General features: G+C 43.0%; 1 protein-coding gene across 6 annotated transcripts in view; it reads right to left on the reverse strand.

Annotated features, from left to right (window-relative positions):
* The window catches only part of GRM7 (glutamate metabotropic receptor 7), a 260,837-nt gene that overhangs the window by 90,868 nt on the left and 153,997 nt on the right, over positions 1-15,972 (reverse strand). For all 6 annotated transcript variants that reach the window (XM_072044279.1, XM_072044276.1, XM_027467423.3 and 3 more), the window contains exon 5: positions 3,962-4,102. In XM_072044279.1, coding sequence (XP_071900380.1) covers positions 3,962-4,102 — 141 coding nt within the window. The remainder of the gene's footprint in view (positions 1-3,961; positions 4,103-15,972) is intronic.

The raw sequence follows: 15,972 nt of genomic DNA on the forward strand, positions 1-15,972 counted from the left end.
TGACATTTGTTTAAAAAAATGCTTTAGATACTGGCCATATGCCATTACGTTGCTTGAAACATTTCAAAGAATTCGTTTTTTCCTGAGATGAGGAATTTTGATGGCATTTTGAAAACTATTTTTCTTTCCATAATAAATTGTGCATTGCCAATCTATTAATGCACTAGATCACTTGCTGTGATCAAACTATAAATAATGTTCTGATATCCTTAGCCATTTGCCATATCCTTTGTTTCTCCTTATTTTTCTTTCCCAAACATATGTCTTCATAGTACAAGCCATCTTGACTGGTGGTGAAAAAAGAGACAGAATATTGCCATAAGCTTCCTTAACCTCAACAACAACACCAAAATAAATAATAATAATTAACAAATCCCATCTATGAACTAGTTTAAACAGGATCACAGCTAACTGGTTTGCCAAAGCTATCTGGGTGTTGCCCCCTGCCCCAGACACGTCCTGGGGTGGGCAGATGTAGGTGTCTGCACCCCGCGTGGCACAGCACCTGGATTTCCTCACCCAGAGATCTTACACCTGAGGTGCAGGATGCTCAGAGCAGGATGCACAGATTGCACACAGAGGTCCTGGGACAGCTCCTGTCCAAACGCCAGCAGCACCTGTGCTGCATGGGCAGGTAGAGCTGGGTCCCTCTGAGGCACGTTCTCCTGTTCCAACCCAAACCCTAAAGAACTACAGTCTCTTTTTTACAAACCCTTTTGCTAAATTTCTGTCACTTCGGCTCGCAGGGAGCTTTCTCCCAGCATTTTCTTTAGAGTAAGTCATTGTTTGAGCCATCATCTGGGCTGTGCCTGCAGACTGATTACACTTCCAGATAATTAGAAAAGCTCTCTGAGCAATCTACATCCTGATAGATGACATCCAAGGTGACATCACCCTTCTATCACTTCATTAAGTCTCCTTGAGTGTAAAGCCGTCTGAATTAAAAGCTATGTTTAATAAGTGAAAACAGTCAAGTGTTGCAATTTCCTTTTCTGTTAGCATTCTATGCCAAGGAGGTGGTTCATTAAAAATGCAGTGCCTCTAGCTGATGCCTCTGGGTATTCAAACTATTTGCATTTCTTTTGCATATACGTGGGCACAGGTGCTTCCTCTGGAGCAGGAAATTCTCCACACCCACCCGTGCAGATGATGGTACTGCAGAAGGGAGCGCCCATGGAGCGTGGCCACCTGCAGGCATGGTGTGGCTGTCTGCAGAGAGGCAGGGAGCTGTGGCATGAAATATTCTGCACTGCATATTTGATTTCAATAACCATTTGCAAGTTACATACGAGCTGGATCATGACAATACGCACACAAAAACCTGCTTTCATGTCTCTAGGATTATTGGAGCAGCAAGAAGTAAACCAGCAAACTGTCTAAAAGCAATACCTGGCACTATTGTGCTGTTTCGAGTGATTGCATTGGACTTCCCGTGCAGTTTGATGAAGTGTCCTTGAGAGCAAATCACAGAGCCCCTCAAGGGCAGAGGCAGCTGCTCCAGGGCCTGGGCAACCACAGACGGCAGCACCTGGCTGAAGCTGCACGATTTGTCTCGCACAGCATCGATCCCTCTCTTCTCTGGGGAAAAGCGATCGGCTTGGCTGTTTGTTGTTCACATCCATGCTGCTTTGAAATGGCCTGCATCCCAACAGAGATTAACCCACACAACAATGCAGGTGTCCTTGGCGTCAGCACAGTGTAGCAGCACTGGATCATGCCCTGAACCAGGTCAAAGTCAGTCAGTTTCTAGAAATAGCGTTAATTACAACAATATGTGGCATTTAATCTTGTCTAGAAATAAGGTACAGTGTGCTAAATAAGTTTTCATGTTTTCATCCTATGTCTATCCATTCCAGTCAGGGCAATTTTTTCCATGCTTAAATAACTGGAAATTATGTTAACTTAAAAGTCCTGGTTGTGGAAATACTTCGAAAAGTTGCAGTGTTAAAAGATTAGCTGCCCACGGGACATGCTCTTGGAGAGGCTTTTCTTCATCGTCCAAGTGCCACATGCAAGGGCTTGGATGAGGAGCAGGAGCCTCCCGCGCCTCCCACCAGTGCTCAGCATCACAAGTGCTGTCAGAAACCGATGGCCTGTAGCCTAGTACCTCGCTGCATTACAAATTACCAATCAAATTTTAAAATAATGATGATCATTCATAATATTATCACATCAGTGGGACATTAAGATTCTCCTACTAGCAATATAATTCAAAGCTAATGCTTTTTCTGATGCATGATTTACTTCAGTTTGTAGAAGAGGGAAGGAAGATGTCAGGTCAGAGCATGTCACTGGCGCAATATCCAGCTATAATGTGGTGTATCAGCACAATAGGCTAAGTTACCCATTGAAAATAAATGTTTCTGCTAAATCTAAGCTGAGGGAAGGCAGAACACCATTTTATGTTCACATCAGAAAGCACAAGCTGTCACCTTCTTTTGTAAGAATAATAATGGCAGAAACAATGAGGGCAATATAAACTTTGAGAGATCACCCTGAAGATCTTTTAGTGATTTTTAGTCAAATTCCAGCCTTCAAAGGGAGATTCCAAATGCTAAATTTAAAGGCAATGTATTCCCAGTGGTAACCGCACTGCTTCTATGCACAACACTCCTACTCCCACCATGAACTGAAACCAGAAGCAGATGATATGAAATATGGAAAGTTTTCAATCAAAGTAAAACATATCCTCCTATGAACTAGTTTTCTTTGATCAAAATTCAATGTAATTATTCAATACAGCGTGGGTGGGTGAGAGAAGAGCAACCAACATCCTCTACGTGCAAAGCAGCTGCCACTGTCCTGTGGGATATCCTAGTCCCTAAATTGGAGAGACATGGATCTGAGGGATGTGCCACTCAGTGGGCAAGGAATTGGCTGGATGGTGGTGCTCAGAGTGGTGGTCACATTGAGATCAGTGACCAGTGGCATTCCTCAGGGACTGGGACTGGTGCCATTTAACCTAAACGGGGCACTGCTGGGTGCATCCCTGTTTTCTTCAGCTAACTGGGTGACTCTGCAGCATCTGCAGATGCAGCAGGGAACACTTCCTAGAATTCTTCCAGGGTAGAGCTGAAAACAGTTATCCAAACTCAGCATCCCCCATCACCGTAACACATTGTCCTGATCAGAATTGAGGCACGTTATGAAATCACTCCTGCTGGTACCTGGACAGCTTTGCAACCACAAAAATAAATTTGTGAGCCTGCACAGGATCAGAAACAGAAATCTCTGGAAAATATATTTCAAATGGTGAGTAAAACCTTAAAAGGCAAAAAAAGAAAAGTAAATCTGGGAGCTACCAAAAAATAACTGAGGTCAAAGAAGATGCTACAAAAAGGGATGAACTTGAGTCACAAACACAGACAGTGCATCATCTCTGTTACTGAGCTGAGGCTGAAACAAACTATTTAATCCACCTTTTATCCACTAACATTGAGAACAAAAATCATATGAACAATTTTATGCTACCTAAAATGAAAGTATTTCATCCTGTGCTAGTAATACATTCCTACAGGTGCATTTCCCCCCCAGAAGTTAGAACCAAAGGCACACCATTTCTCTGCCCCATGAGCGGAAGGTGCTTTGACATAGTTGGTGGCCACTGTGTGATCTGCAGACACACGACAAGGCACAAGCTGTGCAAATATTCTCCATCTAAAGTAAACCAACACCCCCTCAAACCACCCTGCACTCAAACAGAAGTCCTTCTGGGTCCCATGGAAAATACTTTTTCCTGCTAGATGGAAAGCCAGAAGAAGGAGGAAAGAAGAATGAAATTTTGTCTCTCTCCACCTACTCTTACCCTGCATGGCTGATGATGCTGCCGTTCTATTTTCTCTAAAACCTACAACCATTTAATCTATTTTTTCAGCGTGTCTGCAACTCAACTTCCTTGCACTGGCCATGCCAACACAGCCCACGCACCACAGCACAAGGAGGGTGAAGTGACCAAAATTACCTGTGCATTTACGGTCCGTGTCCTCCTTCTTCGACCCGCTGATCGTTAACTTGCAGTTGAAGTTCTCCTCCCAGTACTCGGCAAACCACACGTTCCTTCGGTTGTTCTCCAGGGTGCGGGACGTGAAGTAGGCATCAAACCCTGGTGAAGGAGACAGACAAACCTCAAGTTAGGTCTTGTGTTGCTGCAAGTACTGCATCCTGAGGAACAACGGCTCTGTTCACACCTCCTTCGACATCCAGCATGCATTCACAGCTCTATCCACATGAGATGGCCAGGGAGAGAAAGGAAATCACTTGCACGTTTTATCTCATAATTTCCTTGCACCTTGCAAGGAAATTACTCTGCTACTAACTGAGAGTTATAAAACTAGATAAAATATATAGAGAAGAGATTAATATTTAAAAGAAAATTACAAGCAAAAAGCATGGATTAGATATATACAGATAAGAAATGAAGATAAACGATCTTGTGCAGCTGATACTTGACTGAGCTCAATACAACTGTAATTTTATAATTAACCTCTCCAGACCTCCTGAGAACGCAGCTTCATCTCACTCAATTGGCCATTATCTGTACAACTTGCTGGTTTTGTGTTATGTATTTTTCTTGTTCTTAATTTCCTCTCCAAAAGTAGAAACTTAAGAGCGCGAAACTTCTAAGAGGTGACTGTGAAGTGTCGGTGTTTACTGGGCACCTTGACAATGAATCAGTTGGGGTGGAGTGTGGGGAGGTTTCCTTGCTTAGCTCTCAGAGTCAGGTCATTGCTGAGGCAACATAGAGAGGAACAGAATCCCTGAGGGTTTGTTTTGTTTTGTTTTTTAAGTGCTTAGCGCTTGGTATTCTCTGAAAGAAAATATTGTATAACTGTGTAGCTTCAGCTAGGTCACAGTTGTCACATGAATCTTACGTATATTCTCTCTTTAGCACCTCAATAACTTGCCAGAAAAAAAAAAAAAAAGTATTTTGCTTTGATATTTTTTCATAAGTATATAGATATGCACACACACAATATAGATAATAATACACACCTATATGTCCATACACATGTTTATCTTTTTCTTTTCTTCATCTGTACATCTTTTTTTTCTATGCGTGTATTTTCTTTAATGAATATCCACAGACTCACAAGCCAGGAGGGGAAAAAAAAGAGTAGAACTGTACTATAATGTTATACAGTTCATTAAATACTGGTAACTCATTTGAGCTGCCATGGTGAAGGGGTTTCCTCTTTCAGGTTTTCACATTCTGTAGTTTCAAACCAAGCCAAATATTCTTTAGCAGTCCAGACAATACTTTTCAAAGACCACGCTGATTTTAACAGATTTTTCCTCACAATAAAAATCCCTAAGATAAACATTTACTTTCCCAATAAGCAACAGTAATTTAGACTAAAATGAAGAGCACATCACTAATTACCTGGGGCACTGCTGCTCGATGCTGTATTTAAGCACTCTTCTATCAGCCATTCTCTTTCAAAGTCGAGATAACTCCTCGGAGCCTGCAGGAATCTTTGTGCATGCAAATACTTGCAAATCAATAGGCAGATATCCCAAGTACCAGCACGACGCCAGAAACCTGGCCTTTGTACTGCAGTGAGCAGAGCTCCCCTGAGTGCACACAGGGCGTGCAGAGGCATCGCTGCCCGCTCCCGGACAGCAGCGCCCGCGCTCCACGCTCTGGAGGCTCCAGCCAAGCTACACAGCACAGCCTGCCTCAGGCTCCCAGCTGCCTGCCATCCGAGTGAAATCCTGCTTCTATCCCCCTTTTAAATTTATTTTTATTTATTTATTATCCCAGTGTGCTTTTGGTTTTGCCTGTCTGTGTGGCAAAGAAAATATTTACACGGGGACAGATAAAGCAGTGCGTGCGCACACATCCATACACAACACCTCTTGTTCCTTTTGTAGCCAACAGAAGTCATGTTCTCTAGTACATCCAGGAGGAAGAGCAGTACATGCGTGACACACACAAGTGGTTTTGGCTTATAGTGTTATCACCTTTGCATTGGAGATGATACCAGAAAAGCAGACAACTGTTGTTCCACCCCACAGCCAGGGTACGGGCTCCTTGCAGCTGAAATCTCTGTGTAATGTTCCATGCGAAGCAAAATAATAGTGCCTCGATGTGTTCAGGAGAGAAGCCCATGACCATAGCGGGAAATGAGGAAAAATAACAGGATGGTGCTCACACAAGGCCATTCTTCACTCTCAATAAACATTAAAACACCAGCACTACAGCATTTTGCAAGTGGGAGAACACAAGCAAAGGTGATGTCTTTCAGATACAGATATAACCCCTTGTAGTCACTTCAGTCCTGCGCTACAGCAGGAATGTTTTGCTCAAAATGAACATATTCCTGTTCAAGTAATGCTGTACTACAGTCTCCAGTCTTCACAGCATAACTTATTTTCCTAAATGCTTTCATGGTATTTCTTTGTGCTACTGCTGAGTATCTTCCTTTTTACACAGGATTTCAGCACTAGGTTACATCCATATATATGCATGTAGGTACCATGTACACATATAGCACACAGACCAAACGTCAAAGAGCAGGTATGACTTACAGCACCTCTATGTCCATTGCAGTTTTGTCCATTTTATGGAAAATTTTTTATTACTTATTCCTGGTCAACTGTACTACTCTAGCTATAGGAGCAAAGAAATTTAAGGCACGATCAAGACAAATTTCCTGCCGAAAATTTCACAGATCAGTTGAAAAGTCAGCAACAGCACCCAGACCTTCCCAGCTCAGCACATAGCTTGGTTCTGTAGCCTGCAGGTACTGGTGGGTAAAAGCAGATATATTCTTACAGTATTGTACAGTCATTAGAGTCACTGCCCAAATCTGACAGACATTGGCAGTAAGGGGGCTGTGCCCATTTGCTTCGGAGCTATGTCATTCTTGTAACAAGTATATTTGAATAGAAAGTTTTCCTATGTCTTTCAGGTTGTCTTCAGTTTGCAATGAGCAACATCAGAGCTTTGCATATGGAGACAGCCTAGGTTCAGCATTTTGAATGCAACCTTCCAGAACTGCAACCAGATTTCAAGTTCAGGTTACAAGACAGCTCTGAATTTTATGACAATGGTTGTTGAAGCATTCAGACTATGACAATCTGAAACCCGTACAAAGAAGATCACTATGCTGGTTGCACACTGAGATGCCCAGGAGTAAGTTATCTGACATCCCGAAAAGAGCAAATCCACTGAAGAGGCAAATCTCAGCATTTACGTTGTGTCCCTTCACTTAGCTTTGTGCTTTGCACTAGCATCACAGGAGAGGGTGGAAACAGAATCACCAAGCATTACAGGCAGTAAACCATCTCCGTTTCTTTTGATTTTGCAGTTAGATGTTACAGTAAATACATATTCCATTGAAAGAGGAAGACAACAGTTCCTCACATCACAGCCAACAATTTCTCTCTCTGAAATAGGTGGGTAAAGTGACTCAATCTGGCACCCCACACAATGAAATGGAGTCAATGGAAAAACACATGGCTTCATCAAATTAGCATAGCAACCCATCCAGTATGGGATAAAAATAGACAGCACGTAAACAGATGTTTACAAACAGAAAGAAGATTAGGAGTGGGGTCAGCATGTCTCCTGGTGTTAGCTGGGTGTACTACTGACCCAGTCAGAATGCACAGTTTTCTAATTATCAGTTTACTAAAAATAAATAAAAAAAAAATAACTATTGTGATCTTCCAGAAACAGGCTGAAGGCAGTTTGGATGTTACCTGTGTGTCATCTCCATGTCCTCAGCGTGGCTGCCTTGCCCTTAACCTTGTCCTCGTAGCTTGAAACGAAAGCCTGCCAGAGTCATGCTGGAAAAAGCTGTGGGACAGCGGCCAGCCTGGCAGAGCAGAGAGCTCATACCCTCTCTGCCCAGGTGTTTATTCCAAGGCAGGTACCTAACCTGGGACTCCCAGCCTTTAAGGAAAGCCTGTACCAAAACTCTTCTGCCATGGCTGTTCCACAGAGTTAATGAGAAATTCTTGTATGCACTGCCTCCAGAAAGGGCAACACAATTTCTGCACTTCTGAGCTAAAGCACCGTGAGGAAAACATTCACGTGGATGAGTCAAGATCTATGAGAACTTCCTAAATTTTCTTTTTGGTACCTGCCAGCCAAACCTGTTTTCCTGTAAACCTACTTGTATTAGTTTTACTCCTAATTAAATGGGCATTTTTAAGGGGATATTCCATCGTAAGATCTGCAATATATATAGTTCAGGAAGAGAAACAATATACCTTACCAATGTGCCAAAGTAAGTGACCTCTGGGAGAAGTGCTCTACAGCTTAATAAGATAAAATCAATGTGTCTTGATAAAACTGTAATAGAATTCCATAAGAATTACTCCAAACCTTTACAGATTTAATAACAAATAACAACATTCTCATTGATTTTTTAATGATCCCACCCCATTCTCAAGACGGGAGACAGATCCCTATTAGAGAGTCAACATTTTTTATCATTATTTTCTATTGAACGAGCCAAGCAGGCAAATGACTGACAGAGGGATGAAGTTAAGCAGCAGGCCAGATTTCTGTTAATTCCTTACTGGGAGGAACACCAGGCACCCATTCCTGATCCTGGCACAGCTGGCTGCAGTGGTGCTGCCACAACCTGAGCAGGGCCTCCAGAGGGCATCACACAAAGTGCACGCACACGTGCACAGCTGGGTACAACAGACCAGAGGGTAAAACTACGGTGTTTAACATCATCTGGTGTAAACCTGTGCACCACCACTGAAATAACTCAACTCCGTCAGTGTCCAGTAGATGAGATTTCCTCCATTCATTTACAGGTTGGTACAGAATGCTCACTGGAATCCCTCTGCTCCTGGCTTTTATTTTTATTTTATTTTTAATCCCGACATCATTCACAAGAAAGCTATCAAAGTTATTATTGCTATCTGAAATCAACTAACACACCACACTCACTGCTCTGTGCCTTGAGACAGCAATCACTGCCATTTCTTTTTTTTTTTTTTTTTCCACTGTTATATTTTTGGAAGGGTAATTGTGCTAGATATACTTTAATAAAATTTTTAAGAAACCTAATTGAAAAAAATAATCTTCTAAGAGGAAATAGGATAATTTGAAAATCTTACTATTTATACACTTTCCATTGGATACATGTCTAATAAGTAAGCAAAACCCAAGTATTCAGTTCTCAGAAGACTTTTCTGATCATTTACCAGGGTGGCGATATTGCTGCCTTGCAACCAACCTTGTCATGGATTATAATTAAACATCACAAATCCCACGATGAGTTTCATGACTCACATTTCTATTAACGAACAGTCTGTGTTCATTATGATTGTATTTTGAACACTAATCATAAAGTTATGGCGGGACTAGGGAGAGAACTATGCCATGTAATTACTGTAAGATAGCACGTACGGATTTATTTACCATGAGTTTAATTAATAGCTAGGACTATTGTAACGCATTCCTGCCCATCATGGCAATCAACAGCTTCTTCTGTTTAAGTATGGTGACAACTTTCACGTCAACACAAAGTCTGATTTCATTTTCTCCAGCTTGCTGGATATGAACCGTTTCAAATGCCATTGGGCTTTCAAGCAATTTCTGGTGCATTTTTCCACCCAAAGACCAAGCTTCCACTGGCCAGGGCCTCCCACGCGTGGTACCCGGCCTCCTGCAGTCCCCTGCACCCAGCGGGCCCACAGACTGCCACTCCTGCCGTGTCCTGGGATTTCTGCCTCTTATCACTCCAGCACCTCGTGCATCACTGTGCCAGCACATTTGCTCTGGCTAATTACATGATGACTGACCTTCTTCAAGCAGAAATTATAAATAATATAAATACTATACACAAACCAGAGAAGATAAAAGTGCTGTCTTAGAAACTCTGCATTTTGTTGCTAATTTCTTCTCTTGCCCCCATTCCCAGCCCCCAGAGCGGATGCCTGGAAGCCTCTGAGCGCTCTGCTGGCTGTGTGGTTTATTCCAGCACCCAGCACTACGTACTATAAACACAAACAATCCCACCAGAGCCAATGGTTTAGAGTTGGAGGGACATCTTAAATGCACACTTAATTCTAGATGCTTTTTTGAATTAATATAATTCGGAAACCACAAAAATTGAAAACACACAAATGCACTCTCCATAGACTTTAAGCATGTGCTCAAGCTTAACCTGTTTGAACTGAAGCCAGTAAGGCAACTTAAGTGCATAATGCTGAATACAAACTATGAGTTTGGGTTCAGAGAATTCGATGACCCAACCAAGAGAGCTGGATACTTAAATGTAAAAAGTATGAATAATCAATTTTTACTTTTGTACACAGCCAAGTATTACACTCGTGTAGCAAGATTTAGTGATTTCCCAACGTTGCCCATATATCATACTTAGGAAAATTACTTTTTCAGCAAATACCTCTAAGAGATATAGATAGTTATTTTAAGAGATTTTACAAATGAAACTAAGTCTCATTACTTTAAATCCCTGCAATTTGATTAAATCATTATTCTTGCACAGAGAAAAATGATACTACCTAATGGGTTTATTTTCTACCCTGGGGGATTAATACATAAAATAATTACATGGTGAAGAAACAGTTTTTAAAAGATTTAGGCCATGGGTAGAGGGACCAGGTCTGTAGCACGAGGAATAGCTGGGGACATCCAGCTGGGGAGAGAGACCTGGAGCCATGCTGGGTTCCAACGCCCCCAAATCCTGAGCCCCTCTGGGTGTTCTCCTGCTTAGTGCAGGGAGGAACCCTCAGGGCCCAGGTAAGCACATAATGATCAGGACAAGAATCATCAGCAGCACATCAGTGACCAAACCCAGAAGTTATCACGGGAAGACAGGGGGCTCATCCCAAAGCCGACTGGAACCAGGCTCCGCACGTCAAGTTTTATCTGGGTGTTTTTTTCTGTGCTGTTCATGGCTAGTAATCCAATATGAAAACAGCAGCACAGCATGCAGTCCTTCTGAGGAAATGATCCAACCTCCCCAGCAGTTCTCAGAAACGCTCCCCAGGTCCTCCAGGACCAGGGCACTGCTACGGAAGGCGGACGGCGCCGTGCCGAGGAGCTGGTGATGCTGAGAGCCGCAGCTTGTTCTCGACTGGAAAATGAGGCTTGCTGACTTGTGGCTGCTTTTTACACCAAGAAACCCCAAGTGATTTATTTCTAACATTAATCTCTCATCTCTCCTTCCATCTGATGTTACTACGTGCTGCCCATTTTCTGCCTGAAAGCATAATGCTCAGCTTCCCTGGCAGAGATGGCTGAGGGAATTATACGTGCTTTGGAGGCTAAACCAGGCTCCGGGACGAATGATGCAGTTTTCCATGGTCAGCTGCATTTAGGGGCAGGGGGCAGAACGACAGGCTCACAGATGAGGCACTCATGGTGGGGACTGCACCAGGCACATACCTGAGAGGGCAGCAGGGAGAGGTGGCCCCTCCACAGCAGTCCTGCTCACCCCCACCATGAAGGGGAAGGCATGGACAAAACCAAACAGCTCCCTAGGACAAGATGGAAATGGGGGATCCAACGCTGGACTGGCTCCAGTGAAACCAGTAGCGGCCAAATGTGGTTTCCAATATTGCCAAAAGGGACTGCTGGGCAGGCTGCTTTGGGGGAGATCCATGATGGCAATTCGTGACTGGCATGAAGGAAGCTGATATTATTCCCAAATAAGCCTTCTCTGCCACTGCTCCGTGCTACATCACTGGTATACACTGTGAAGCACTGCTTTCATGCACCAGCAATGATTGTGAGAGCAGTTGAGCCATTGGTGGCTGTAATGTAATAAGGAAAGTCATAAAATCAGTGTTTGACCTACCACGTTTCTCTCGCGCCTGAAGTGTTTTCATTCTCAGCCCACGTGCTTTGTGAGCAAATACAACATATTGACCTAATTTCATGAGCAGTTTTCATTAGTTTATGATATTTTTATTCTTTTTTATTTTGTCCAAAGCATGTCCACACCAATGATGGCCAGCTACACAAATTTTATTTACCCAGACAGTAAGTCATCACTTTCTATGGTTACTGATGCCAAGTGAGTTGAAAGCAGCTACTCAATTTTCTGATTTCTTTAGCCTTCAAGCCAAAATAGTTTAATTTACCAACATTAAATCTGGACTAAAAGCATTAGACATGGAATGATAAGATCAATTTTTAAGGCAGCCAGTCTTTTTTTCAGATTTTATTACATTGCCCAAGATATATACTATGTACTATTATGGAACTGTTGAGTTTACAGATATTTTCTTGACTTCCTCAATAAAAGAACATAGCATAGTGAATTTTTTAACTTCCTTCATGACAAAAATGCTTTGTATTTGCTTTATTTTTTAATACTTCCTGGTAGAAACAGTGAAAATGGGTATTTTAGTTAATGTCATGTTTGACATCTTTTTTTTATACACTATACATACATCATGGATAAAGGAAATTCAGCTTGCCATCCTTAGGGCAAAGCCAGGGGCTTAAGCTATAATGTTTCTATTATGGAAATAGATATCTATTGGCTAAGTATCATTGCTATCACTTTTATAAAATTATGCAGCTGCCATGACAATGAGATCATGACCCAGGTGGTGTCTAGACATCACTATAGCAGGAAGGTTAATACACAAGTATATTATTATTCATTATTCCACAGTTTGTGGCCTCCAGGCATTTCTTACAGTCACAGAGCTCCCATTTATATCAATATAAGAGTTAGTAGAAAATGCTAAACTTATTTCTTCTATTGTTATTTTTATTGCCATATCAGCTGAGAATGAGACTTCTCCTGTTGCAGCAGGCACTGGACACGCACGCAATAAAGAGCTGATCCCCATCTCTTGCTTCCATGGTCCTCAGGATGGCACATCCCCTTACCAGAGCAGGAGACTAATATTTTAACCCAAAGGAACCACTGTTTTCTTTATAAGAAGAAAAAGACCAAATCCATGCCTCAGAGCATTAAGAGAGTTGTTACAGGACAGAAGATGAAGAAGGCTTGTGCTCTCTTCCCCCTAACAACTGCAGGCTTGATAATGCACAAGATTTTTGCATTTTAGGCCACAGAGGGACATTCTAAGTTGACACCCATATAAGTCACCCAGGCTGCTTTATGTACACTGTGCTCTCCTTTCAGCTGAATACTCCACTTCTTATTCAAATGACTCCTGCTGCTGGAATGAATAATTCTTTTTATGAAGTGCAATGTGCAGAGTCACGTAAGCCCTCTCTTGCTAGCGAGGACCTGTATCTGCTGTAAAGGCTATCAGCAGATTCAGGCCAAACCTAACAGCTTTAAGAATACATCCAAAAGCTGAATGCCTCCCAGTAACTCACCGTATCTTGCTGCCCTTTTATTGGAAATGAGATATTTGTCTTGCAAGGACCTTTTCCTGGAAGCACTCTTTTCCTCACAGCTGAAGGTGAGTTAAAAGGCCTTTTTTTAATGTATCACAAGGTGATGAGTTAATAGCCACCTTCTCCTCTCACCTTCACACTCATCTTCTTGAAATTATCTGTTGCTTTCTGCTGCTGGAAGCTAGATCAGCTTTTGCATTGATCTCCTCTGGCAACAGCAGAACTCCAGTGGAGTGAAACAGGGGCTGAGCCAGGGCACGGAGCAAATCAGGGGCAAGTCTGGCCACGGGAGAGAAAACAGATCCTATTCTCCTAGTAGGAATAGTTACCCCTAAAGTCAAAGCTGTTATTTCAATTTTTCATTTGCAATTAAGTGCCTACGTAAACTCCCTTGCCTGCACTGATGTGTTCTTCCCAGCACTTTTCTGGGTTCCTCCTTCCCACCCTTTCCCCCAAATGCGAGAAGCCGCTCTGCAGACAGCCCATTTCATTTTAATAATGTAGAGTGGTGAAATCAGAGCAATACAGAAGGTCTAAATGCAGAACATGTGAGAGTGCTTTTCTCCCCTTTGATAGCAGCAGCAGTAGACAAAATGCACAGTGCATATCCTTAAAAGCATTTAAACTCAAGTCGTCTGCTTGCATAATTTAAAATATGGATAAAAATACATGTATCCCTCCACATTGTGATGCAGCAGCCAGAGTAACCCTTAAGCACAACCAGCAGGTTAAAACTAATGACAAGACGTGAAACCCAGCAAACAAAATGGGATCAAACACGCAGCCTGTCCTCTCCTGCCTGCAGTGAGGCACAAGTGGTGCTGACAGGGCTGAGGTGCCCCCAGCATGGCCAGGCCTATGCTCAGGTGAGGCTTTGCCCCTTGCTTCCCGGCTGTCAGATGTTGCCCACCTGCCCTGCCTGCAGTTCCTCCCACACGCAGGGTCTGCTCTCGGTGTTTATGCGTGTGTAGTTGGTGTCATCGTATCCACAGGGACAGCCACCCCACATGCAAATATACCTGTGTGTCCTCAAACACACGTGCACCCAGAGCTGTACTCACACACAAACCAGACGTTGAGGGCTGCTTTGTTTAAAAAAAATAAAAATCTGTTGACATGGTAACACTGGTTGGGTGAAAGTAACAGCATTCCTTCAAATTGCTGTTTAACACGATACATTTTCCCGCAGAAACACCATTTACACAGCATACGTGGCAGCATTTGCAAGTGCAAGCAGCCCCAGCGGCGCTCATCTACGCAGAGCAGCCAAGAGACTGAAAACAACTGGCTGTACATAGCCACCAAGTCTTGTTTTAAACTACTATAGACACTAACAGAATTATTTTCAAGTTCCCCTTGAGATAATAACCCCCCAAAAAATATTCCTTGACATCTCCACTATATCTCCCCCCCCCCCTTTTTTTTTGAAGAATCTTCAGAAAGAAAAAAAATATATATTTGCTTTCTTTATTTTTGAAAAATGACTTAATCGTAGGAAGGTTTTAATACTGCCATGCAGCTAGAGCACACCAAGACTGGAGACAGCAGTGCAACAACTATTCCTTCCCTCTCCCCAGCCCCCTCAGCTGATATTGCTAACACCGTTCCAGCACTCGCTCCAGCTGTGCGCATTAGTCATGTCAAACTACAAGGTGCTATCAAAACCAAGTGCTCAGCCTGACGCGTACAAAGACAAACAAAAACAATTCAGGTTTCTGCAGCCCGGGGACTTGGTGTGATCACGCAGCCCAGCCTCGCCACCCTCGAGACCACGCAGACCCACACAGAAACAACTGCATCGCCCCCAGTCACTGGTAATTGAGACACCGCACGCGTTTCAGGGAAAAGAGACAGACTTTCCCCTTTGATTTAAATATTCCAGGAGCAAAACATCCTCTAGGCACCTGCTCCTCATCCTTTGATCACCTCTGCTGCTTTTCCCCCTCCTCTCCCTTCCACCGGGCCACACACAGACCTCCTGCAAAGACACATCCAACAGAAACTCCTCTGGCTGGCACAGGGTCACCAAAGGCCCTCGTCCCTCAGTGACAAGCACCAGTGAGAGCAGAGCTGCTGGACACGGGCACAGCCTGCAGCCAGGGGGGTCCCTGCCAAGCACACAGGCTGCAGGACCTGTCCCCAGCAGGAACGCCTTGGTGGAGATAAAGAAGGCAGCCTGAACATAAGGAAACTTTTAAATGGCTCTCGAGTTGCAAGATAATTTGTATTCCCCTCTCTTCATACCAACACATTAACCAAATACATTATTTCCATAATGAGGAGATGAACATCTGTGTGGCTTCCCAAAATTTCAAGTGGCAATACTTGAGACAAGTATTCTCTCCTTGGGGATTGACACATCAGCATTTGTAAATCATTGCCAAAGCTAAAAACATCATCTGAATTCCAGGGAGATTGAGTTCAGGTGTGATTTAGATTTTTTATTTTTAAAAGCACACCAATTTAGTTCTACAAATTGAAGTTGTGGTATTAGACTCTGCACTCGGCCCTCTGCAAGTGAGCTACTTAATTCAAACTTTAATAGGGTACAAGAAAGAACATAAATACCTGAAATACAGCACTCTTCACTCAGCTAACACTATGGCAGAGCTCCCTCTCAGGAACACCCTGCCTCACATCCCTGTCTGGGTAGCAGA

Source organism: Anas platyrhynchos, chromosome 13, assembly GCF_047663525.1.
Source record: "Anas platyrhynchos isolate ZD024472 breed Pekin duck chromosome 13, IASCAAS_PekinDuck_T2T, whole genome shotgun sequence".
NCBI lineage: Eukaryota > Metazoa > Chordata > Aves > Anseriformes > Anatidae > Anas > Anas platyrhynchos.